Raw genomic sequence first — 26,902 nt, forward strand, 5'->3', positions numbered from 1 at the left:
TCTTTCTGCAACAGTTCATTCTCTGGATATAAAAGTTTCAAGCTTCTTTCTTGAAGATCTTTTCTCGAACAAAATCAAAATCCTTGAAATTTTTTTTTTTTATAACAGTAAAATCTTAAACAAAAGTCTTGGATTTTTATAAAAATACAATCTCAAACAAAAAAAAATTCAAAAATTCTTAGATTTTAAATTAAAATACAATCCCCCCTGAAGTAAGTATTTAAAAAAAAAATATCAAGTTTAGCTCAGAATGCAATGTTCAGTTATGGGGGTGTATGTGTCAATTATCAAAAGAATAGAAAAATAATCAAAAACATAAGAAAAATTCAAAATAGACCTTGTATAGGTCCAGATTAAAGTAATTTCTATCCCACAAGTATGTAGGACAGAATGCAGTAATATTTCACTTAGCCATTTGTAGCCAAGACTACAGGAAGTTGCCATAATATAAGAAGAAAAGAATTAGAATTCTATTTTGATGGGGAAATGTCATTCCCTTGTCTGATTTTTTTCTTTCAGAGATATAGGGAGCCAGCATGATAGTCAAGCTTTGTACTTGTTTGAGTATTTCGAAAAGAGTGTAGATACAAGGAAGTCCTACGACTTAAACATAAGTTAAGCGTCGCAACCTTGAGTCTCACTTTAATATTTCATGTGTGCTCTATTGGCACTATTCAGGTTTAGTCTGTGCTCCTTGTTTTTATCCCTTTTCCTGGAATCAGACACAAACATTAATCACAGTCCTATAATATTTTATCAATAAATGGCAGGTTCCCATAGTTTAAAGCTTTTAGGCATATATTGATATTATAGCAAGAGTATATATATTAACTTGTATTACTGCAGGGAAAAATAATATTAGTATTAATTATGTGTACCTTCAGTACAAAAAATGAGAAAAAAAAATCAAATATTCTGATCAAAAAATAAAAGAAAAGAAATAAGAAAAAATAAGAAAAAAAATCAGTAATTCAATATATTCTTGAAAGAAAAAAAACCAGCATCCATTTGTCTATGGATTATTATCTCCAATTCTTATGATAAGATAGAGTCACAATTCATATGATAAGATAGAGTTAATCAGTCTCAGCAGAAGATGCTTTCTTCACATGTGAGCAGTGAATCCAAGAGTCTCTTTCTCCAATCTTTATAGATGTTGGAGTAGTTAATAATATTTGGAATGGTCCTTCCCATGAAGGTTCAGTTGCTCCAGTTCGCTTGAAATTCTTGATATAAACTTTATCTCCTGGGTTCAGGTCATGCAGAGAAAAGTCTAATGGTCCAGCTTGTACTGCAGCTCCGGATTCATGAAGTTCACGTAGTTTGTGCTGTAACTCCTGTATATAGGAAGCAATAGTAATATCTCCCCCTAATAGCGATGTATAAGCCGGGGAGAAAGGCTTAGCCTGTATAGGCGGATGTCCAAAAAGCATCTCAAATGGTGAAATATGTAAGTCTCCTCTAGGCCTGCTTCTAAGATAAAATAGGGCCAGAGGGAGAATTTCAGGCCATTTTAAATGGGTCTCAGTGCATAATTTGCCAATCATAGTCTTAAGTTCTTTATTCATCTTTCCTACTATTTGGAGAGGAGAAAAAAAAACTGAAAAAGGTTAATTAATATCAACAAAATCAATACAATCTAAGAATCATCTTTATTATACTGGGAAGTTCCCTGGGCACCCTCCTGAAGGGCACCTCTCTGAGGATCATTAGCACCTCGAGTAATTTTTGGACGAGCGCCATTTCTCATATATTGTTGAGTATTATCATTAAAATTTTCTTCAATTTGAGCATTGTCATTAATTTCCCAATTCCTATTTCTATAATTCTGGTTTCTAAAGTTCTTATTTCTATATTCATTACAGTTATTTCCATAGTCATTATTATAATTTCTAGAATTTTGGTTTCTATAACCATTATCATAATTTCTATAGTTATTATTTCTAAAACCATTATTAAACTGTGTATTCCTTCCAAACATCTTAAGAAAGGTTCTACATTCCATCATTTTGTGGCCCTTCTTCTCACAGAAGTGGCAAGTAATGGATTGATAATTGGATTTCTGGAGAGGGGCAATTGTCGTTGGTTCATTATCATGCCCACTTTCTAATTTAGTTATCCTATCTATTACACATCTCATTTTTTTCTTCATTTCCTCCATGTCATCATTATTCTCTTTCTCCTTTTCTTCGTTTCCCTTAAAAACATATATAGCTGTTTTTCGCAATTCTTCAAGGTCCATATCTGACCATCTTGGGCATTGTGTTTTAAAATAATTTTTAATTACTTTGCAAGCATTATTTACAAAGATTCTTCTAACTTGTCTTAAACTATTCTCTTTATTTAAGTCCCAATCTAAGTATCTGTCCCCAATCTCGATAATTCTGTCCATAAATCTGGAGGGTGTTTCGTTTTCCTTTTGCTTAATTTTTTCCAGTTCCATCCACTTATCTGTACTGTCCGCACATTCCTTCATGGCCGTGAGGATGGCCTCTCTACAACGGTATAGTTGTAGATAGTCCTCAGGATTATTATAGTCCCATTCGGGATCCTGAGATGGCCAATGTGCTGCATTACGCCCCCGGGTTTTGTTGACATGAGCAATTATTTTATTTTTTTCACGTTCACTTAAAAAAGCCTGTAGTAAGCTCTCAACGTCCTTGTAAGACGGATTATATTGAAAAAATATGTCTCCCATCTTTTTTGTTACTAGAAAAGGATCTTGTTCATATGTGGGGATATTTCGTGTAAATTCATTTATTTCTTGGGGAGTAAACGGTATCCTATGTCTTAAAGTCACCACATCCCCATTTCGTCCTATTTCAGGTACTTCTCTTAGAGGAAACAGGCCTCTAGTTGAATTTTGCACCTGTGGGTCAGTTTGACAAGGACAGGTTTCTCTAGGAGGACAAGATCTCCCTTGCATTGGAATTTGGTTTTCTGTAGGAGAAGGAACATGAGAAGCTGGGATTGCAGGGGAAGGGTTTTGGGGATTAAATTCAGACAAGATTTGCACTGCACGAGAGAAGCAGTCTGTTAACTGGGCTATAGGGAAGGTGTTTTCCATCTCTATTTCAGGGAAGGAAATTTCCTCATTCAAAGGTTCAGAAACAGGTCTGTTTCTGTTAGAGTGGGTGTTTGCCCATTGATCCTGTAAGAAACATTTTAGATCTTCTAATTGGGCTTGCATTTTTTCCTCAATTTTTCCTATTTTATCTTCCATATCTCCCATTTTATCCTCAATATTTCCTATTTTATTCTCAATATTTCCTATTTTATCCTCAAGTTTTTCTATTTTATTCTCAATATTTCCTATTTTATCCTCAATTTTTTCTATTGTATCCTCAATTTTTTCTATTGTATCCTCAATTTTTTCTATTTTATCCTCAATATTTTCTATTTTATCCTCAATATTTTCTATTTTATCCTCATTTTTTTCTATTTTATCCTCAACATTTTCTATTTTATCCTCAATATTTTCTATTTTATCCTCATTTTGTTTTATTTTATCCTCATTTTGTTTTATTTTATCCTCATTTTGTTTTATTTTATTCTCATTTTGTTTTATTTTATCCTCAATATTTTTTATTTTTTCATCTCTAAATATAGTATTGAGGAGTACAAAAATGACAGTACCTATTAATATAAAAATTTGGAGGTATCCTTCATTCCTCAATGCCCCTACTTCTTCAGCTGCCATATAATTGTCAAAGAATGTAGTACTCATTTTTATATGTATATTTTGTAATTTCACAAAACACGTGGGGAGCAGGGCAAAGCAACAAACTTTCCACAGGGTTTTTTTTTTTTTTAATCCAGGAAGTTGTTCCTTAAGGGAAAGGATATTTAGAAACAGTTCTTCCAGCCAGGACTTTAGAGTCCTGTTGCTGAGATTTAAAAACAGCTGTTTTCTGTCTATCAGAGTCACACAGCTGGGAAGTATCTGAGGTCCAATTTGAACCCAGGACCTTCTGCCTCTAGGGCTGGCTCTCAATCAGCTGAGCTACCCAGCTGTCCCTTAAGATTAAAGGGAAGAAAAAGAAAAAACTGCTGATTCCAATTTAACTTAAGGAGAAAAGAGAAAAAGTTTTTTATACTCACGTGTTCTAGCAGCTGTGTCTTTAAGCCAAGTTTTTTTTTTTTTTTAAAAAAAAAAGGACTAAGTGGTGAAACAGTATAGTAAAAAGGCAAAGAAAAAGTTTTATTGAGAGGATTCTTTAGACTCCCGTGTGGTCAGCCACAATGTTACAAGGGTCTCACTTTAAAAGACTGATATATATTAATTTAAGGTCGCCAAGGAATCAGCTATGTAATTCCTAAATGAAAAACTCAAGTCAGCCGTCAGCCTTTTTTGGAGTTTAATTACAATAGGAGCAAGAAAGGAATTAGAGATATATATAGAGAGAGAAAGGGGAGAGAAGGGAATAGGGCTTAAATACCCCTTCTGTTTAGGCTGGGCCAAAAGGCCCAAGCCCTTAGATAGCTGGGGCAAAGAAAAGAGATCAGTCCCTATTACTCACGTGTCCAAAATGGAGAAACAGTCTCAGAGGCCCCCACCTTCAGCTTCCTTCAGAGCAAGCTTCCTCAGAGACCAGGAACCACCTCGACCAAAAACTCAATCCCCCCCCCTTCAGTCTCCAGACCCTCCTATCTTTAAGGACACCATCCAAGTTGCCTCCCCTCAGTCCTCACATCTACCAATCACTCTTCATCAATTTCCCTGTCAATGGAGGCTCTCGCTTAACCCAGGACCGCCCAGAGGTTTCTGGCTTTTGCACATGTCTGTTGAAGGTCATATTTTCAAATGATTAAATCTATACTCCTTTGCTACAGCCCTTTCTAAATCCTGTTAACTTGAGTATGGTAGAGATTGGAATAATTAAATTTTGATCTAGGCTGCAGCCCTTACTCAATCCTATTAGGACTGAATAGGGTGGAGTATCTCCATTGTATCAATTCTAAAATCAATCAAGACTCAAAGAAATTCCTGTTCTATGCTCAAGCATAGGTCAAAGTCCTTTCCATTGTTCAGCAAAGGGTTTCTGTCCTAAAGTAATCTTAAGAAGGGAAGAGAAGGAACCTCCCATGCCAATGGAGTTCCCATTCCAATAGACTATCAGTAAGAAATTTTCCAAGTATGAAATATCCCAATGGTGAAATTTTCAACAATTATAAGTCTAAGGAAATTTGAGGTTTACACTTTACAGATGAGGAAACTGAGGCAAAAAGGGTTAAGTGACTTGTTCAGGGTCACACAGCTAGTAAGTGTTTGAGGCCAGATTTAAATTCAGGAAGATGAGTCTTTCTGACTCAAAGCCTGACACTATACATAATTCTTTTTGCTTATTTATACTAGCCACCCTCTTCATAATTATTTTCTTAAAAGTCACTTCTGATTGGAAGATTTTAAATACGATGGTTTCCTTGCCACTTAATAACTCAGCCACATTCATATACAATTCCTTTGTTGGAATAAAAATCTTAGTAATTTTCACATCAGCTGCTATAAATAGTGGCGATGAGCTTGTATGTTCAAGAAAATCTCACAGGACAGTGTTTTTGACTGCATATTGTTTAGAATAGGAAATTCTTCCGATGTCCATATTTTCCAGGGTGGCTAACACATCTGCCCCATCTCCATTACCTTCCATTTTCCTGTAGGATTTTTGGATTCCAACTGATTTGTTCCAGGGGATTGCTAAAGGTTTGTTTTTATTTTTCTAAGGCTGACTTTGGTCTTTTACTACCTTATGGGAATACTGCACATTTCATGGGGCTCTCCAAATGAAAGCTGGATAACTCCCTGAGCTGTCACCAGAAACTGAGTAATGAATAAGGCCTTTATTTCTCGAGCTCAGGGAGCGCCTGCCTCAGCTTAGAATAACAGCGGTCAATCCATTTTCTACCCCCACAGAAAATCTTACACTCGGTTGGCAGGTTTTTCTGAGGCACTCCTGAGACTAATGTGGAAAATAACTGAACTAGAAACTAACCAAGAGACAAGTATGGTCACCATGCTCTTTCAAAGACAAGAGGCATCTCCAGGCATAATCACATTGCATCCTTCCCACGATGCTATTGGCAGTAAGAGTTGCTATTAGTTTCTTCCCACTCCTTCCTTGCACAGTATTCTTGTTCTGTTTCTCTAATCAGTGCTCTTCTGTCTATCCTGCTTGTTCAGTTGAGTTTCATTCCAGGGATCTGATGTTCATTTGTTCTTTGACTCCCCCCACCCAGCAAAGAAACTAAAGAGAGGTGTATGATGGTAAAAGGACCCAAGATAGAACCATAAAGCAGACACAGTCGACATTTAGTAACTGCTACTCTGTTTGGAAATCACATCTACCCCAACCCCCAAATAGGCTGAGTTTATTCCTCTTTTTAGCCCTTCTCCACACCCTGTGAACATTATAAGACTTTATTTTAGGATTTCCTTTATCATCTTTCTCTCCTTCTTTTTTTGATCTTCAATCTTGATTTCAATACTGGGAGAATTCTCAGTATGGAAATCCCCTTCCACCAATGCAGAAAGGCACTCTTTTCCCTAATCATTCTCATTGGGACTCTAAATATTTCTCTTAAATTGTCCATAGCTTAAATAGACTTCTAGGTTGCCAGTATTGAATGAACAAAGTAAAGATGTTTTTGTTTTGTGAAAGGCTAAGATGAAGGTGTTCTAGCTTGAGAATTTTTCCTTAAACCTAGAACAAACCAAGTGCCACTCTCTTCCTTTTTCTTAATGGCCCAGATGTAAAAAGGAAGCTTAAAAGATATCCTTATTACCATGATATATAGTACAGTAATATGTAGTATATGGACATACATGATAGATTACAATATATAATAATATAGTAATATAATCTAATAGCAACCATTTGTGTCCCTATATGCCTACTTCCTGAATAACACTAATATGATAAAAATGCCTTCATTCATAGGATCCTAGAGTTAGAGTTGGAAGATATCTCACAGGTTATCTTCCAGATGAGGAAACCAAGATTAGGAGGAATAAAATGACTTATTCAACATCTCACACACACATATACCTGTCATGCATAGGTAACAAAACCAAACTCCAACCTAAGTGTGCTGACTCCAAATTGTGGCTTATCATAGAGGTGTCAAATTCCACCAAACCCGATTAAAATATAATTGGGAAATGTTTAACAAAGTAAACAAATATATAATAAAACATAGATAATGTTGATTTGTGTTTTTTTCTCAGTCAGTATATAGCCTGCCAGGATCTGTTCCTATTTAAGTGTGACACCACTAGATTTCAAATAGACATCATTTCAGATGCCACCTCTGACGCCACCTTTCTGACCTTGGGCAAGTCACCACAACTCAGTACCTCAGGTTCCTCTCTAGAAAATAAGAGAGTGGGAAATGATGATCTCTAAGGTCCCTTCTACCTCTAAACCCCTGTTTCAGTAATCCTTTCTGCTTCTCACCATTTTTGTGTTTGTTTTGTCCCTTTTGTTTGATGCTATTATGTAGACTTTTCTGATCTAGACTCATCTAAGTCTTAAACAGACCCATAGATGTCCAGCCCTAAGTAAATTTAAAAGCAAGAAATTCTTTACTAAAAGACTAAGATATGACAACATAGGATAATTCTGATAAGAGGCTACTTTTATTCTCATTTGGAACTATTGTCATTTAATCATAGAGTTTACCCTAATTCTAATTCTTCAAGACATGTTCATTGGACTTACCTGTGAATTGAAGTATTTTAATGAAGTAGACAGAAAAGATCAAGTAGAACACAGTGGACTTCTTTCTGCCCAGCCTCCACAGCCTATTTAATTCAGAACTCAGTGTAGGGGACTCTTGGTCCAAAGAAGATCCTCCATTGGAGGGCAAAATGTTTTGTAGAAAAAGCATTAGATCTAGGGTCAAAAGACCTAGATTTAAATCTTAACTCTGCCATTTGGAGCTATGTGACCCTAAGCAAGTCATCTCTCTGGGCCTCAGTTTTTTCATGTTTGAAAAAGAAAATGAAGACCAGAACATGTTTAGCTAGATACTGATCCCTAAGTGCCCTTCTGGCTCTCACTTCTATAATACCAGTATCTTTAGAGTTAAAGTCAGGACAGATAGCTTCCTTTAGGAAATATAACTCATTGTGCTTGGACAGCTCCTAGCTATTTCTTCTGACCTCAACAGGTCATTTAACTCATGACCACTCCATCTACTCTGGTCCTGACCTCTCACACTGACCACATATCCGGCTATTATTTCCAACATCCACCAGCCACACTGACTCAATGGGGAACTTGAACTGTCCTCAACCCATCCTGAATTCTAGCCTATCTCTAGGCTCAGATATTCTCTGGCTTTGAGGCTAAGCCCTGAAATGCCAACAATGTCTGATCTTTCAATGCACATATCTTAGTGGCTCTCTGGAGTAACTATTTGTTAGTTGTTGAGCCTTGGCAACTAGGTGGCACAGTTGATAAAGTGCCAGACCTGGAATCTGGAAGAATCATCTTCCCGAGTTCAAATCTGGCCTCAGATACTGACTAACTTTTTGATTCTGAGCAAGTCACTTAATTCTGTTGGCCTCAGTTTCCTCATCTGTAAAATGAGCTGGAAAAGGAATTGACAAACCACTCTAATATCTTTGCCAAGAAAACCCCAAATGGGGACAAGAAGAGTCAGACCCAACTGAAAAATGACCAAACAACAAACCTTGGCAAAGTGAGCTCATTCAGGGCACAAGATGAATTAGGACCTGTCCACATTTTAATTACTTTATGAATTATAAGTTCTATAGAAATACAAGGCATTTTGTTGACTTTTCAATGAAGGGAGGGTTTTCTTTTTTTGTATTTGCACGAGAGAGAGAGAGAGAGAGAGAGAGAGAGAGAGAGAGAGAGAGAGAGAGAGAGAGAGAGAGAGAGAGAGAGAGAAAGAATAGCAGACATACATACTACTTCAAGGCTTGTAATGTATTTTATTTAAGTTATTTCATTCAGTCTTTATAACAGCCATATGAGATAGGTACAATTTTATCCTTATTTTACATATAAAGAAAGTGAGCTTCAAAAAATGCTAAGTGATTTGCTCAAGGTCACACAGCTAATAAGTAGTATCCAAGACAAGATTTGAATCCAAGTCTTCCTGATTCTAAGTTCAAAATTCTAAATCATTTGTGCTATGCTCCCTTAGCATTACTTAAAACACTAAAATTACAGTTGTAAACCTGTTAACTAATGAGGCATGGATCTTGATGTGACATTTCTGTAATATCTTAATTTATCCCTCTAGACATGGCAGATAAGAATAGTGTAAGCCAATATATCTGCGTCCATCAGAGAGTATTCCCAGACCTCTAATTGCTGACTGTCTTCTTGGCCCACAGATATTACTGAAGAGAATTGAATATCACTAGTTTTAGACTGGAAAAGATGTTGATGGTAACTAGCTATAGGCCACCACTGCTTTCCTACTTTTAAAGAAAAGGAAGAATATCCCCAAATCTTCCCAGATGAGGGTTTCTGTGTGTGTGTGTGTGTGTGTGTGTGTGTGTGTGTGAAAGAGAGAGAGAGAAAGAGAGAGAGAGAGAGAAGGAGAGAGAAGAAATAGAGAGGGAGGGAGAGGGAGAGAGGGAGAGAGGAAGGGGTAGGGGAGCTAGAGAACTTACAGGATGCTTTGAGGGGGAAGGAAGAGAAAAATCAAAAGTAGTCTTTAAGACTCAGCTTGAGGGAAAGGGACCACTGGGATATTTATTTAATTTGGTGAGAAAAGGTATCAAGCCTAGTTCTCAGGGCCAAAGAATGAGAAGACATATAAGTAATGATGAAGAGTTTATAGAGGGGAGAAAAGGAACATAGGTGAAATTCCCAGCAATCTATCTACCCCTTTTAAAAAAAGTAATTAATTGCCTGCCTTTGTCACATGAAAATAGTTGTTGATTTAGTAATTTAGAACTAGTTGTGAACTGGGCTGATATTCTTCCCTGTACCAAAAAAAAAAAAAATTCAACTAGGTATGACAGGAAGTCTGTTCCCATTGGGTAAGGTTTAATCATTCCCTGTGGAGATTATATAAAGCCAAAGATTTGGTTTGGAATCCTGGAGATTTCAGAGCCTGGCAACAGAGAACATTCCAGCCAAACCTCTGAGAAGGAATTGCTAGGGGGAGGAGGAGAGCACCTCGATCTCTTCTCCAACTTTCCAACTCTGGTCAGAGGGAGACTTTATGAGCTTTAAAAAATCTGGAGAATTTGGGACCTCCCAACTTCCATATCAAAATAATACAGCTAATAGTAGTACCTTCATTGGAAGCCATAGACAGTTTGGACACAGATTCAAGGTTTTACAGAGAGTCTAGTATTAAAAAAAAAAAGTGCACCATACCTAAAGGAAACATCTCGAGGACCCTAGGACTTCTAGGAGCTAGATTTATATATCTCTATACACTTTAGCTATTATTATTATAAACACTTTGCTACCTATGCTCTCCAAACTTGAACTCACTCTTAGCTTTGAGAGAGCATGTATTTTGGGGGAAGGTTTTTGCCAACTGTTCTTAAATACCCCTTTCTAGAATCAAATCTAGTCTGTGTGACTGAATTCACTGACGGAGAGAAGCACATGAATAGGGGCTCATGAGCTAAACATACTCCAAACCCTACTGAGGGAATATCATAGTCATGTTCTGGGCACCTGATGTTAGTGAGAGTGGCAGTTGGGATACTTACTCACCACAGATCTACGTTAAGTATAGCTTTGCTTTCCTATAGAACATCTAAAGTTTTAAAATCATTAGTTTAACATCATAGAATTTCTATAGCTAGAACCTGATTAATATAAATAATAAACCCCATGAAGTAAGTTGCCTTATTTGAATCCATACTTTATATTTCCATTGCACTGGAACTAATCCCCACATTTTACCTAATTATAACTTCAAATAGTGTGACTTACATGCTACTATTTTATGGAGTTCATTATTTGCTGCTAATAGGAACCTGGCTCTAACTCACATTCCAGCTACCAAATCTACATTTGAGGATAATATCCTAACATGAAAAGTAGACACTGTGAATCAATATAAATAGCTTAGTATTTTTAAAGAGTATTTTATTATCTTATATTCCAGTCTCCTGATTTTAAAGATGAGGAAACTGAGACCCAAATATAACATAAAACTGGACTAACTAAATTTCCTGATTTTCATTTTAATGCTATTTGTACTTCAATTCTTAAGGCTATTTTAATATACTAAAAATTTTTGCTGCTTTTTACAATTTTATAAAAACTTCTCACATCAGATCATATTTAGATCTTGAAATTTGTACCTAAAATAAGTTACCAGTGTTCACCCAGAGCAGACTTGAGCTAGAAGATGGAATGGGTAATCTTAGCTGTGGAATTCTTTTCAGCTGCAACTTTCAGAAAATTCTTACATGAACTGGAGTTAGAAGATAATTTGAAGTTCATTTTAAAAGATTGGAAATTCTGAAATACCATAGAGAATCTCAGATTACCCCAGTTCTTTACAAACTGTGATATGTTTTAGGAAGTCGAATTGGGATCTCAGATCATTGGCTTTCAAGATCAGAAAGACAGGTTCTTTGTAAAGAGAGCTTTAATTTTATTTTCTGTTTTGTTGTCTTCAGAAAGTCTTAAAATTAAAGAGCTTTCGTGAAGGTCCTTTATCTTTTTGCATGTGAAGCTTTGGATTTATTTCTATTGCTGCATATTTTACCAAAAAAGGTAACTTCCAATTTTCTTTTACAGCTTAACAAGTAAACAACACTAACAAATGGCTTCTACATTCCCAATAGAATGTAAGCTCTCTGAGGACAGGGACTATTTCACTTTGGACTTTGCATTCCAAGTGAATAGCATTGTACTTGTACTTAGTAGATATAAATATAAATATGTATTGATTGATAAATTCTACTGGCCTCTCCTGGCTTAATACTAATGAACATATCATTTCAAAGAATCATTAGAATTTCATTTTTGCCATACAAGCAAGTCGTTTTTTCACTCATACATTTCTCTGATGACATATTTTACATATGTAAGACGAGGAAGACTCTGTGCTTTGTTCTGTGTAGGGAACTCCCTCCACCAACACAAATCACATTCCATCTATGTCTTAATAGAGAAATCATAAAAGAGTTGCCTGAGACACAAGGATATTAAGTGACTTGCCCAGGGTCACATAGGAAGCAATAAAAGAGGCTCTGAACCTAGTCTGAGTTCACCACTGCCCCCAAAAGGCAGGTAGGTGCTTAGTGGATGGAGGGCTAGCCTTGCAATCAGGAATACCTAGGTTCAAAGACTCTCTCAACTACTAACTGTCCATAATATCATTTGGGTCTCAGTCTCTCCACTATAAAATGAATGGGTTGGGGTCAGTGAATTCCAAAGTCCCTTACAAATCCCTATGACTTGCCCAGGATCATATTCATTATCCTGCTGCATTATGCAGCCCTTCTTTATTACATGCCAATATAATCTAGGTGGTGCAGTTAGAGCATTGGACCTGGAATCAGGAAGATTCATCTTCCTGAGTTCAAATCTGGCCTCAGACGCTTACTAGCTGTGTGACCCTGGACAAGTCACTTAACCCTTTTTGCCTCAATTTCCTCATCTACAAAATGAACTAGAGAAGGAAATGGTAAGTAAACCACTCCAGTATCTTTGCCAAGAAAACTCCAAATAGGGTCCCAAAGAGTTGGACATGACTGAAATGATCAGACAACAACTAATAGTCTACCAAATTGTATGATGACAATTGTAGGCTGGAATAATGTGGAAAAGAGTGCTAACTGCACTGTATAGATATACCAAAACTATGCAGAGCACATGGTTATGTATCTCATGGAAGATCTGCAGAGATGAGCATAAATCCACATCTGAGGCAGGATGTTTGTCTTTTTAAAAAACCATATGTGAAATCACTGGAAAAAATCTGGCCCATATTCCAGCTGCTAATTCTATATTGAAATATAATATCCAGACATATAAAGTACTCCTAACTAATCCAAATGGCTATGAAAATATCTGAATAACATAGATTAGAATCCCATACCTTGAAAGCCAACATGTCTCCTTCTATTTCTTTGTCCTAACCCACCAAGCTCCTAGGTGTCCCTTTGCATCCCCTCCAAAACCCTCTGCTCCAGATGATACTTTCCAAACAGAAGCTAGGAAGAATCTGAGAATCTCATGATTCAGATATACTATCTTCTTAAATAAGCTTGAGTAGTTTTTTTTAATTTATTTGGTTTTTTAAATAATTAATTAATTAAATTAGAATATTTTTCCATGGTTACATGATTCATATTCTTTCCCTCCCCCCTCCTGTATAGTCTCGAGTAGTTTTGACTGATGTCTGTTATCTTTTACATCACCTTCATTTCCCACTCACCTTCACTTCGTGACAAGGAGCATTTTAAGCAAAAGAAGCATCTAATATAGCAACTGTTTAAAAGTGAACATAATAGAGGGAGGGAATGAATTCTATTAAAGAATAAAATTTTAAAAGAAAATAGAAAAAATAAACAAAATAAAATGTATACAATATTCTGTTCTGGGTCCCTCACTTCTCTGCCTTGAGGGAGGAGAGGTTCTCTTTAATGATCTCTTCTCTAGGACTGTGCCTGATTTTTCTACTACTCAGAGTTCAGCTTCCTCTTAGTCATTATACTCCCACTGCATCACAGACATTTTCCCCTTAAAGCCTCTGAGGCATACTTTTTCCTCTTTCCCAAACTCTTGGTGTACTTGACCTCCATCCTTGCACTAGAATCCGAAGACCCCATATTTTAATTTTCCTGTTTTGGGCCATAGTTTGCTAAATTGTATCTATATGTAAAAAAATCCCAATTCCAAAGATCACCGTAGAGTGGTTGAGTCTCCACTATAAGTCAAATCTTGAACCTCATAAGTCAGAACATTAGAAGCCATCTAGCCCAATCTCTACCTGAAATGTAAATCTCCTTTACAACATCTTGTATATTTGCCACTTCACTGCCCAGTCTTCTCATCCTAGAATATCTCTTTTCTTCTTCAGTCCCCTCTCTAACTAGCTGGTTCTTCCCAGAACCTGAATTGGCCCAGGCCAATAATGTTCACTCTTTCATTCCTTTCCAGGTTATACTTCTGAGTCTCCATAGTTCTTTCTCCACCACACTCTGTGCAGGTACCTTTTGCCCCATGCTTCTCCTTCTGTCTCATCTTTGTCCTCACTAGAGTATAAGGCCCTTAAGGATAGGGATTGTTTTTCCCTTTTATTTTTATGCTACATGCTTAATGTAATCCCATACACATAAAAAAGTATTCCTTAAATGCTTGTTAACTTGACTTACTCTGCCCAGATATCTTTAGTGACAAAGAAATTAATCTGCCATGGCAGCCTGTTCCATTTTTGGACAACTCTAATTGTTAGGAAATACTCATATTGAGCCAAAATATGTCTTCCTATAAGAGCTGCATATTGATCCTGGTCCTGCCCTTTGAGACCCAGCAGAATAAATCTAATCCTTCGTGTACATGCCAATCCATCACATATTTAAAGAGAGAAATCATCTGACCACAAAGTCTTCTTCCCTCTCGTCTACATATCCCCGCTGCCTTCAATTCATCCTTGTATGTCATGGTTTAGTGTCTACTTGTATCACCCTCCTTTAAACAGATTCTAGCTTATAAACATCCCTTCTAACATGTGGCACTTAGAACTGAACACAGTAGCCCAGATATGGCCTCACAAAGCAGGGCACCAGGAGGCCTCTCACTTTTTGCATATGATATAGGTAGGCTCTGGTTTAAGATTATTTCTGTTAAAGCGCCATAATCAAGCCCCAAAATAAAGTTGCAACTCCTAGATGTAGCATATTTCATCTTATGACCCATTTATAGCAACGTTCCTTTAGAACTAATTGCCTTTTGGAACAGAACATCCAATTTCCGTGGAACCTACTAGCTGATATCACACGGAGTCATTTTATAAGTGACCTTTAATTCAAACTAGCATTTTTGGCTGTCATAACACATTGTCAATTCATATTGAGTTTGCAGGCAGCCAAACAGTCCAAGGTTTGTTTCCGGTGGTGGTGATGTTTGCATGTAAACGGCTATCTAGACAAGTTTAGAAGTCTTGGAATTAGGAAAACACAGGTACTAAGGCTTTTTTTTTTTAATCATGAAAATCTCTTGACTACAGATACTTAAAATCTAGCCAATGAAATTAGATCTATGAATGAGAAATATAAAAAATAGATTTAATTATAGCAGATGTTACTCTTACCTCCAAGTCCAATACCTAGGTTATATTAAAGTGTTACATGTGTTTGTGCCTTAGTAACTTAGTAACAAAGGCTTACATTTATATACTTTCTTTCAAGTGATGAAGCACTTTTCTCACAATAGCCAACAGCCTAGAAAAGGCATTAAAAGGAAGAACATTGATATGGAACAATGACTCCTCGATAAATAATATCCATCTGGCACTTCCCTCAGCTTCATATCAAAACAGCATGCAATCAAAATTTGTCCTGGAATGCCAGGAATGGGGAAATTAAATTATGGCTGGAGGAGTCTGGATGATCAAAACTAAAGAAAGGGGTGTATCTCTTCACATTTCACTCTGAGTAGTGCTACCACAATGAGAGAATTTTACCATAGAATTGGACCAGGGCGAAGCAGAACACACACACACACACACACACACACACACACACACACACACACACACACACACACAACTTACTGGCTTGATACTCCATGATGGTAGGGAATTCAAATGGTCCAGAATCTTCTAATTAGTTTCAAATAGGTTGTCTGATTTATTCTAGTATTTTCCCAAGTATTTAAGTTAAGGTGAGTAATCTGTAATTTCTAGGATTCATTCATCCATTGATTTATGTATTTATTTAGAGGTGAGCACCATTGTAGAGTTACAAGGATTTGACAGGCAGGCCACGAGACACAGAATCCCAGAGAACCTTCAGAGCTGGCAGGGAAAGTTTCTAAACCGTTGAGGAGACTGTTGGACTTCACTTGGGGGTTTGCAGCTGACAAAAAAGCTGGAGGTGGCTGTTCTGTGCTCCTGTGGACATCTCTGGATCATCCTTCAAGCAGCCCTCTGGACAAGAGTGGATAGGTGTTTCCCAATTACCCTTGGGTGGACCAAGGGAAAGATTGGGAGCTCCAGCCATTCTCTAGGCCATCTAGGACTCCTCATCTGGACTCCAACCTCTCCTTGCCAAAAGACTCTGTATGTAAGATCTCTGCACTTTCTGTTGGACTGGCCCTTAGGAGTTTAGGATAAGATAAAATAGGATTATTAGGAGTTTTAAACTAAGGGATTAAGTTGTAAGACCTCCTTCTCCTCCTCCTCCTTTCCCAAACCTCTAGTCTCTGTTGAATAAAAGCAAAATATTTATATGTTAATCCCTATGTGTTCTCCATCCTAAACCCCTCCAAATTAATATTGTTATTTCACCATGCTTGCTTGTTTCCCACCTGAACTGTTTTAGCAAACTTAGAAAGACAAAAATACAATTCACAAAAAACTTGCTAGACTAACTTGCTAGAGTATCATGAAAAAAGCACTAGATTTGGAGTTAAATCTTGCTTCTATATGACCTTAGGTGATTCATTTCCTTTCCTTGGATCAAGTTCATATTCTCTAAAATAAGGGACCTGAACTAGAGGATCCTTAAAATCTCTTCCATTTCTAAATCATATGATATATAAATAGAAAAATCATAATAATGTTAATAATTATCTAATAATAAATAAATAATATTAATAAATATCGAATAAAAAGCAGGGTGAAATTCAGTATGATTAGTATAACAGATTGAATTTAAAGAAAAAAAATTTTTAGAATTGTGATGAAGGAAGACTGACTGGATTCAAGGAGAACAGAAAGACTTTAAATGCACCACAAGCTGAATTAATCAACAAAGTACCAATGTTCATTAAAATGATAATGTGATTTTGAGAGACAATATTAATTAGCACATACTAACTGCATGACCCAATATAAGTCATTTAGCCTCTTCCTGTTCCCTAGTAAGTATCTAGGTTGGCACAATGAATAAAGAGCAGGGCCAGAGTCAGGGGAATCCGAGTTCAAATCCAACTTCAGACACTCACTAGCTTTGTGACCCTGGGGAAAATACTTAACCCTGTTGACTTCAGTTTTTTTTTCATTTATAAAATGAGCTGGAGATGGCAAACCACTCCAGTATCTTTGCCAAGAAAGCCCCAAATGGGATCACAAAGACTCAGACATAAGTGGGGAAAAAATTGAACAACAATAAGTAACTATTTAATACCTTAAGAATAATTGTCATTGTCACTCAACAACTATCCCAATTTACTATACCAATTATATCAGAGGCCCCACATGGGGAGTGTCCTACACCAATTAAATGGCAAGTCTGAACCAACAATAAAACAAAAAGTGACATTAGATTGCATTATCATATATATGGTGTACAAGAGCAAGGAATTGATTTTACCATGTTGGGCAGAGCCATCACTAGTAATTTCTGAGCCCTAGACAAACCAAAAAAGGATAGGAGGCCTTGAAGGTCTTACTGGGGAGGTTCTGTGTGTTTTTGTGTACAGCGGACAGGAGCCCACTGGGAGGGGCAATCACTTAGCAGGGGAAGATCCTGGAACTTTCTATTCAAACTAATTATTCTTGCTAACTAGGTGCTGATTTCAGCTGTTTCTTCTTCACTGAAATATGCAAGCAATACCTCTGAAAGTTAGGCAACCTGAGTAAAACTCTGGTCACTGCACCCTAGTTATAATTGTGATATTCGGCATCAGTTAGGGTTTGTGTTTTTTTTTTAGTGTATTGTATCCATTTCAATCTCCTTTTTTTTTAAAACCCTTACCTTCTGTCTTGGAGTCAATACTGTGTATTGGCTCCAAGGCAGAAGAGTGGTGAGGGCTAGGCAATGGGGATTAAGTGACTTGCCCAGGGTCACACAGCTGGGAAGTGTCTGAGGTCAGATTTGAACCTAGGACCTCCCATCTCTAGGTCTGACTCTCCACTGAGCCACCCAGCTGCCCCCTTCAATCTCCCTTTTTAAAATATGTATTTGTCCAAAAGTATGATTAAGAAACTAAAAAACAGAAACTCTGAAAGAAAGATTAAAGGCGCTGGCATTTAGCTGGGAAATGGCAAGGTCAAAGACTGACTTAATACAACTTATAGCTTCACATTTCAGCAAGAGTTTGATTAGTGGGAAGTATCACTACCATTGCTTCTGGAAAGGGTGTGTCAATAACTCCTATGATCCTACTCATCATCCCTATGACTGCAGACAAAAACAACCTTCACTCCACCAATTTCCCTACCTGTGTTCCATTCCTCTACTAGAATTAAACTCTTTGAGGTCAGGAACTAACTTGCTTTTATACTTACATTTTCTATTTCTTAGCACATTGCTGGGCAAATAATAAGCACTTAACAGATATATATTTGGCAAGTATCAACTATTATCCTGATTTTTACAGCAAAGGTTATCTCTCTCTCATTTTGAAGTGAGGCTGAGACTAGAATCCTGCTCTTCTTACTTCAAGATCATTTGGATCTCTTCAACTATTTTATCTCCTAGCCTCCCTTTTGTGGTAGTGAGTGGTATGTTTAAAAAGAGACAAAATAACACAGAGGGGATGGAAAGGAAGAGAAATTTGAGGGGCCTCAAGAGTCCCTGTTGGGTTTCAGGCAAACAACCCAGAAGATAGAGGAGACATAAATGTAAACAAAGGCTTCAAGCAGAATTTAGTGGAGAAGGACAGAGAACTTTAGACATGATCAAGTTTGAATATAGAGAGACTAAAACTATGTTCTCCCCATTTTTTCTCATGCCAGTGACTCTCCAGCCCATCCCAGGCTGAGGTAAGATGAGTAAGTTCATTATCAAATAACAATTGTGGAAAGTGAACAAAAGCAGGGACAGAAAGAAATTGAAGAAGTGGGAATTATTCAGTAGAGAAGAGGCACAGAAGAAGGAAGAGCAAGAGGGGAAAAAGAAATACAGCATGATTTGATAGACTTTCCCTTGTTTTTTGATCAGTTGTTTCTCATTTTTGTTGGATTTTTTGTGTTCTAATTTGGGGTTTTCTTGGCAAAGACACTGGGATTATTTGCCATTTTCCTCTCTAGCTCATTTTAAAGATGAGGAAACTGAGGCCAACAGGGTTAAGGGACTTGCCCAGGGTCACACCACCAAGTATGTTTCTGAGGCCAGATTTTATCTCAGGAAGATGAGTCTTCCTGACTCTAGGCTCAGCACTCTATCCACTGTGCTACCTAGCTGCCCATCTTTCTTTTGGGTCTTCCACAAATCTACCAGAAGGAAACAGGTTCTATGCAGTCTTACAGAGGGGATACCTTTTTTTACAGAGGGCAAGACCTTGTGTGACAATTCACTACACAATAACTCTACTTCAACCAAAAGACAATATAGCATAAAATGAGCACTTAACTGCCAAGAGAGGAATATGGACCAAAGAAAATTTCAGGGTTAGGTGGGACAAATTGGAGCAAGCTTCCTGGAGGAAACACAAGGGTTAGGGGAAGAGGAAATAAGATTGCCTGCAAATGTGCAGGAAAGCCTTTCTCCATCATCCTCGCCCACCTCTCAGCAAGCATTCATCCAGGGAAAATTTCTTGGCCTGATTCTACTACTTTTGCATCTGAAATTACTTCCTTTGTGAGCTTTTTTTTTTTTTAATAGTGCTGCCTATGCCAAAGCCACACCTACGCCCTCAGATAAGATGGGAGTCAGCAGTCAGGAAGTAGAGATGGGCTTCATTCCCAAAACCCTGAGGGAAAAAAAGAGGCCCATAGGTAATCATTTTTAATTCTATGAATGAGTGAGGAGAGAGAGTAAAACTAATTATGCCAAAATGGGAAAGGAACAAAATGCCTCTTGCTAGATACACGTTTCTATCTCATTCTTGAAAATCACAGTCAAGTTAACAACAGTGTTTCTAAAGGGCATTTTCTGTGAAGGCTGAAATCCTGTCTTTAAATGCCTGATAGATGGGAGAGGCAGCATAATTTAATGGAAAGAGACAGTTGGAAATGCAAAAAGACAAATGGAAAACACCTGGGTTCAAACCTAGTCTCTGATGTTTATTACCTGCATGATCCAGGCTTCTATTTTCACTTCTCTCTCATTTTTACATATATAATCTTGTAATGGAATAGCTAGGTGGCACAATGCATACAGTGATGGGTCTGGGGTCAGGAAGACCTGATTCAAATTCTGTCTCAGACACTAGCTATATGACCCTGGGCAAGTCACTTATCCTGGTTGCCACAGTTTCCTAATCTGTAAAATGAGCTGGAGAAGGGAACCCTGAATCACTCCAATATCTTTGCCAAGAAAACTCCAGATGGGGTCATGAAGAGTCAGACATGACTGAAATGACTAAACAACAATCTTGTTATAAGAAATATAGCTTAATAAATATAACATCATAATTAAAGTGAATCCCTCTTGAATATAGAAAAAAGCACTCACTGTGGGATCATGCAATTTGAAGTTCTGTTCATTCTATAAACTATTGCCTCAATGCTGCCTAACCTATGAATATGAAAACAAGCTAAATTCCTAGTTAGCTAAAACTAACAAGAGACTTTAATCCAGTAAAACTAAAATCAGTTAACTTGATCGCTGAGCCAGGAAGTTGAGAATTTTTCATCCGAGTTCTGCCTCTTAGCAAATTGTGTTTTCTTGGGCAAATCACTTGAACCCTGCATCAGTTTTTTCATCTATAAAATGAGGGAGATTGGATTCTATCAATCTAAAAGCATTTATCAAGTATTTATTATTTAGTATAAGTATTTATGCCAGACACTGGGCTAAGCAAAGGAGATACAGAAAAAAATAAAAATAGTTCCTACCTTCCAGGAGCATACATTTTAAACGTGAAAGACAAAATGTAACATAGAGAGACAAATGGTTGGAAAATAGCTCCAGAAGGGAAGTCACCAGAGGTTAGAGGGACTAGGGAATTCCTCCTAAAGGAAGTGACCTTTGAGTGTAGTCTTTTTTTTTTTTTAAGCCCTTGCCTTCCACCTTAGAATCAATACTATGTATTGGTTCCAAGGCAGAAGAAGGGCTAGCTAGGCAAAGGGGGTTAAGTGACTTGCCCAGGGTCACAAAGCTAGAAAGTATCTGAGGCTGGATTTGAATATACCCCTGAGGATAGTCTTAAAAGAGCTAAGGAATTCTAAGAAGCAGTGGTAGCCTCCTAGCATTGGGAAAGAGCCTAGTTATAAAGACATGGAAAGGAAAGATGGGAGTCCATAGAAAGGAATAAAGCATAACAAGACTGGAAAGCTAGGAAAGGGCAGATCATTTGAGCTTTAAATGCTGTGTAAATACAGAAGAGTTTCTATTTGATTATCCTAGGGAGCTATTAGAATTTATTGAATGGGGAGATGACATGGTCAGAAGCTAAACCTAATCTAATACAACAGGTATTCTTTAAAGCCCTACTATGTGCAAAGCAATGGGAGATAGAGAAATGAAAAACATCTCTTCTCCTCAAGGAACTTATATTTTACTGGCTGCTCTTTGAGGTCCCTTTCAACATTGTGATCCTGTGACCTGATTATCCTGTGTACTGATTTCTTTTCTTAGCCAAAGCTAGGTGGTACAGTGGATAGAGTGCCAGGCCTGGAATCAAGAAGACTCATCTTTCTGATTTCAAATCTGGCCTCGTACACTTACTGGTTGTGTGAATCTGGGCAAGTCACTTAATCCAGTTAACCTCAGTTTCCTCATCTGTAAAATGAGAAGGAAATAACACAGCATTCCCATATCTTTATATCAAGAGAACCCCAAATGAGGTCACAAAGCATAGGACACAACTGAACAACAGCCTCTAATCTAACTTGAGCAACACTGGGTCCTAAAGAGCTTGGCTTTTTCATCCCTTTTGACAGAGTAAAATTTCCTCCTTTTGTTCTTTGACTCTATCTGTGCCCCAGGATCAGTTTGTCCAATTCACCTTAGAGCTGAGAAATATTTTCATTTGCTTAAGCAGAGGTGGAGTATAATCTCCAGATAGAATCACCACCACCACCACCACTACCACCTCCTCCTCCTCTTTCACAAGGGTAGAAATTTGGTTGCCATCCAGGCTCACTTTGCCCTGGATGAGATGGTGAGCTCACAAACGGAGGGGCATGGATGCAATCTCAGCTGCTGGCTGTTTGTTTCAACATGTTCACAAGCCTCATCCTGCCTTTTTTTTTTTTTGCACAGAGGAGTTTGAGCATCCAGTGCCTCTAGTTACTTGGTGGGGGAGTCTCCATCTTCATTGCATTTGGTTTGCATTTACATTTCATGCATCCTTTCCTGAATAAAAGGGACAAGAGAGGTTTCTTAGATTCAGTTTCATAGTGGGAACTGTTTACTTTGGAGGCCACCTACACCAATACTAATTGAGAACAGATCTTAGAGCAACTGCTGGAGAACTGTACCCAGATGAACTTTACAGGAGGCTAATCCCCGATGATCCTTTCACTATTAGATTGTGTGTATAATTTTTTTTTTAAGTTGACCATGATCAACAACGTTCAGAAAATTTCGAGAACCCAGATGTGCATTTTAAACTCCATTTAATGGTTATTGACTCTAAAATAGGGGTTATTTGTTGATAAGCATTGCAAATCTTTGCTCTAAAACTACTAACCTGGTCGTAATGTTCATGTTCTTGGGAATCTCAAAGAACTATAGGGACCTTTGTGGTACAAAAAAGGAGGGCTTCTATTAGAAAGATTACAGTAAAAAATAACAATCAGCTCTCTGATGATCATATGCAGAGAGGAAGGGTTGGGAGGAGTAGATTTGGCAGAGGACAAGCTCAGACTTTCGTCACAGGGGCAGACCAAAATGTTAACACATAGGGTGAACAGACAAGCATCCTGCAAACTCCATTAGGACTGAAACGAAAATGACATTCTTCCTGTCCCATTCCACACCCTAACGATTTGTCCAGTCCCTCACTGAACCTGGCAGCAGCTACCACTGATTCTCAGCTGTAGACATGCTCAGCAGATCGCAGGGAAGACGGAGCCTATCCAGTCTCTCTCAGTGAGTGCTTATTTTGTCTTAATTTTGTGCCCCTATTGCTTCTCTGCAGTGAATTTGGAGTAATGGGGTGGGGGGAAGGGAGATTTGGAAGAGTAGCAGAAACCTGGAGGGGTAAGAAGTCAAGAAGTTACAGCAAGTTCTAAAATGCACAAAACTGGGGTCTAAATGCCATATGCGTTCTAACATCTCTTGTTTTCCTTGTTCTCAGCTCATTGTGCTTTATAATACATGATCAGAGGTGGGCTTATTGTCAGACTTAGGGATATGTTTCTCGAGAGATGTTATATATTACAGATCGGCATTCAAAGATTAAGAAAAAACCTGTGGTTAATTTAGAGCCGATCGCTCTATTCAGAGCGATCACTTTACAGAACACAGATTTCATCTAAGTCGTTTATTGCCCAATCCTCAGAGTAAATAGCAAAAAACCTTCATTATCCAATCTATCTGAACAGGGCAGGAAGAGTCAAGAGCATATGATATTGTCCAGGGAATTATTCAGATAACAGGCTCGAGGGTTATGAAGGCATAGAATATTTGAGCCGAAAAGCACTGTAGAGGGCAGTTAGTCCAAACACCTTAGTAGACTGAAAAGCCCCTGGGGGAGTTCAGTGACTTGTTGAAGCCACATGGATAATGGAACAGTCAGGGGGAGGACTGGAGGTTTCTGACTCCCTGTCCAAAGTTTTGTTGCAGAGCTTGATCAAAAAGATAACTTCATGTGAAATATAACTCTACAGATTGGAAGACCAGACAATAGACTTGGAAGGATCATAGGTTAAGGGCTGGAACTGCCCTTAGAGGTCACATCTAGTTCAATCCTTTCATTTTAGGGAATATTAAAGCTAAAAGAGTGATGTTGGGCAAGTCACAAATTCTTTTAGCTTCAGTATACTCTAAAATGATAGAATCTTAAATCCAGAGCTTGAATGAACCTCAAAGACCAACCTCCCGCCCATTTTACAGATGAAAAAGCTGAAGCTTAGGGAGGTGAAGTGAATTACACCCCCCCCCCCCCGGCTATTAAATATCTGAGGAGGGATTTACACTTAGGGTTTCCTGATTCTAAGGCTAGTGTTCTTACCCACAGCTTTGGGGAATTGTCACTGTAAATGTGGACACGGGTACAAATGATACATCTTCTTGCCTTGGAGGTAGTATGAGGTTGGTGTCTACAATGGGCACCCAGCTCTCTGAGATTCAAGTTGTCCTGCCTTTTTGTGAAAAGAATTACTTCAGACTTAACAGTATAAAAAATTCTGGCAGCATTTGATAGGGAGAATATTAGCATTCTTGTATACCAAGATCTATATAAGAGCTTTGTTATTGTGGGCATGTGTAAACTGGTTGTGAATGCCCTAGACTTTGGAGATATTAGCACAGTACCTAGCATATAGTAAGCATTTAATCAATGCTGGTTGAGGGGCAGCCAAATGGGTCAGAGCCAGGCCAGGAGACAGTAGGGCCTGGGTTCAAGTCTGGTCTCAGACTTCCTTACCTTTGTGACTCTTGGCAAATCACTTAATCCCCATTGCCTAGCCCTTATGGCTCTTCTGCCTTTGAACCAATACCTAGTATTTATTCTAAAATGGAAGATAAAGGTTTTAAAAAATAAAGATAAAATGCTGCTTTGCTTGATGGGCTGACTACTTAAGTTTCTGGTATGATTACTGAGAGGCAGCTACATAGCATAGCAGCTGGAGCAGCAGGACTGGGGCCAGAAGACCCATTTTCTCGAGTTCAAATCTGTTCTCAGACACTTACTAGCTATGTGTCCCTGGGCAAGTCACTTAAATCTGTTTGCCTCAGTTCCTCATCTGTAAAATGAGCTGGAGAAGGAAATGACAGACCAGTATCCTCATCAAGAAAACCCAAGATGGGGTACGGAAGAGTGGGGCACAACTGAAAGAACCAAAAAACAACAAAGATCATTGAGAAGTACTTTGGCCCTGATGAACTGTTAATAATAACTTTACTTCTATCTAATTCTCTTCAATAACGAGCAGCAAAGGCCTGGGTTTCTATATTTCTCTAGACAGGGAAAAGGACAGTTGAAATTGAGGTTATACCATATTCAGGATCAAAGTTAAATGGTTATTGCTTTCGCCAGTAAAGATCAGTATTCTTAGAGAAGAAACATGCTCTTAAGTGGCATGATGATTTGGGGACAAAAAAAAAGCTTCTTTTTGTGCTATAGGAGTCATACAGGGACTCTAGGAGACCAAATGGATGGAGTGCCAGGCTAGAGTCAGGAAAACTCATGCTCCCAAGTTCAGATCTGGTCTCAGACACTTACTAGTTGTGTGATCTGGGCAAGTCATTGAATTCTGTTGATTTTAGTTATCTCATCTATAAAATGGACTGGAAAAGGAAATGATAAACCATTCCAGTATCTTTGCCAAGAAAAACCCCAAATGGGGTCATGAAGAGTTGGACACACCTGTAAAACAAATGAACAACAATAATTCATATAACAAAAAAATCTTTGAAGGATAAAATGTATATATAATACTTTGGTTTCAAGATTTCTTAATAATCATCTTTTTTGTTTTCTCCTTGTGGGGCAAAACCCTTCTAAGAAAGTTTAAAAAAAAATCCATCCCCGAATCTTAGAGTTGGAAGGACCTTTGCAGGCCATCTAGTTTAACTCACACCTGAGTTCAAATTCCTCTCTATGGTGGATCTGATAAGTGGTTATCCAGTGTCTCTTTGATTGTTTCCAACAAGGAGACCTATACCTGCCAAGGCAGTTCAGGCATTTCATTCCACTTGTGTACGACTCTTAATTTTTAGGATGTCTTTCCTTTTTATCAATCAAGAGTAATTTTGCCTACTTTCATTTTCTGTCCTTTATTTCTATCTCTGTTCTCTAGAGCTAGGCAGACTCTTATCTAGTCTCTCTTCCATCAGCTCTCAAATGCCAATCAAATATCAATGTTCTCTTTAGATCTTCTCTTCCCCAGGCTAAAAGTCCCTAGTTCCTGCTCCGGTGCTTATTTAACATGAACTCAGTGCTCCTAGTTGTATCTCCTCTAGACACGTTTCAACTGATCAGCGTTCTTCTTGAAAGGTCATCAGAACTCAACACAGTACTCTGGTCTGATCAAGGCAAAATACATTAGAACAGCCATCTCCTCAGTAGTGGACATCTTGACTTGCTTAGCGTAGCCCAAGGTTGCATGAGCTTTCTCTGGCTTCCCTGTCGTACTAGTGGCCAACATTAGAAGAGCAATTATAATATCGTTCCTTAGAATTGGAACCGGTCTGTTTAGATCTGTAGCAATAAATACAATAAAACCTTACTTATCTGACATCAGCGCATAAAAAAGAACTCAGAGAGAAAGTTGTCCGATAATAAGCCTCCTCCTTTAAACAACAAAATGCTTCTTTCATTAGTTTAATCATTTTTATGGAAAACTTTCTAAAATATATCATGTGCTTTTGCGCCCTATCTAAAAGGACTTTCAGGAGCTTAGAATTGTGAATGTAAATGTTGGGGATGAGACAGGAGATTATTAACTATCCTCAGTAGCTATTGACTTTCCAAGGTCTACTTGTCCCTACACGAATGGTTCCCAATGGTCATGTTTTTGTGGGGTTTGTCTGCTTTTTATGGTTTTTCTGTCTCCCTCTTCACTATGAGGCTTTCTGACAGTTATCTTTTCCTGCTGGAGCCAAAATACATTCTGGTAGCCTTCCACTTTCTAACGTTTTGCTATACAGAGAAGAAGGAAGATCAGTGAAGAAATAGTCAAGTTTGTAAGAATATGAGCAGCTATATGGTGCCATGGATAG

The 26,902-nt window shown here is 37.9% G+C and overlaps 1 protein-coding gene across 10 annotated transcripts in view; it reads left to right on the top strand.

Moving 5' to 3' along the window:
* The window catches only part of CALD1 (caldesmon 1), a 260,493-nt gene that overhangs the window by 151,846 nt on the left and 81,745 nt on the right, over positions 1-26,902 (top strand). Inside the window, exon 1 of one of the 10 annotated variants that reach the window (XM_056799729.1) lies at positions 22,885-23,107. The exons of the other annotated variants lie outside the window; for them this stretch is intronic. Within the exon in view, the coding sequence (XP_056655707.1) occupies positions 23,061-23,107 (47 nt within the window). The 5' untranslated portion in view covers positions 22,885-23,060. Of the gene's footprint in view, positions 1-22,884; positions 23,108-26,902 lie in introns of those variants that run through there. 10 annotated transcript variants of the gene reach the window in all.

Source organism: Monodelphis domestica, chromosome 5 (assembly GCF_027887165.1).
Source record: "Monodelphis domestica isolate mMonDom1 chromosome 5, mMonDom1.pri, whole genome shotgun sequence".
Lineage (NCBI taxonomy): Eukaryota > Metazoa > Chordata > Mammalia > Didelphimorphia > Didelphidae > Monodelphis > Monodelphis domestica.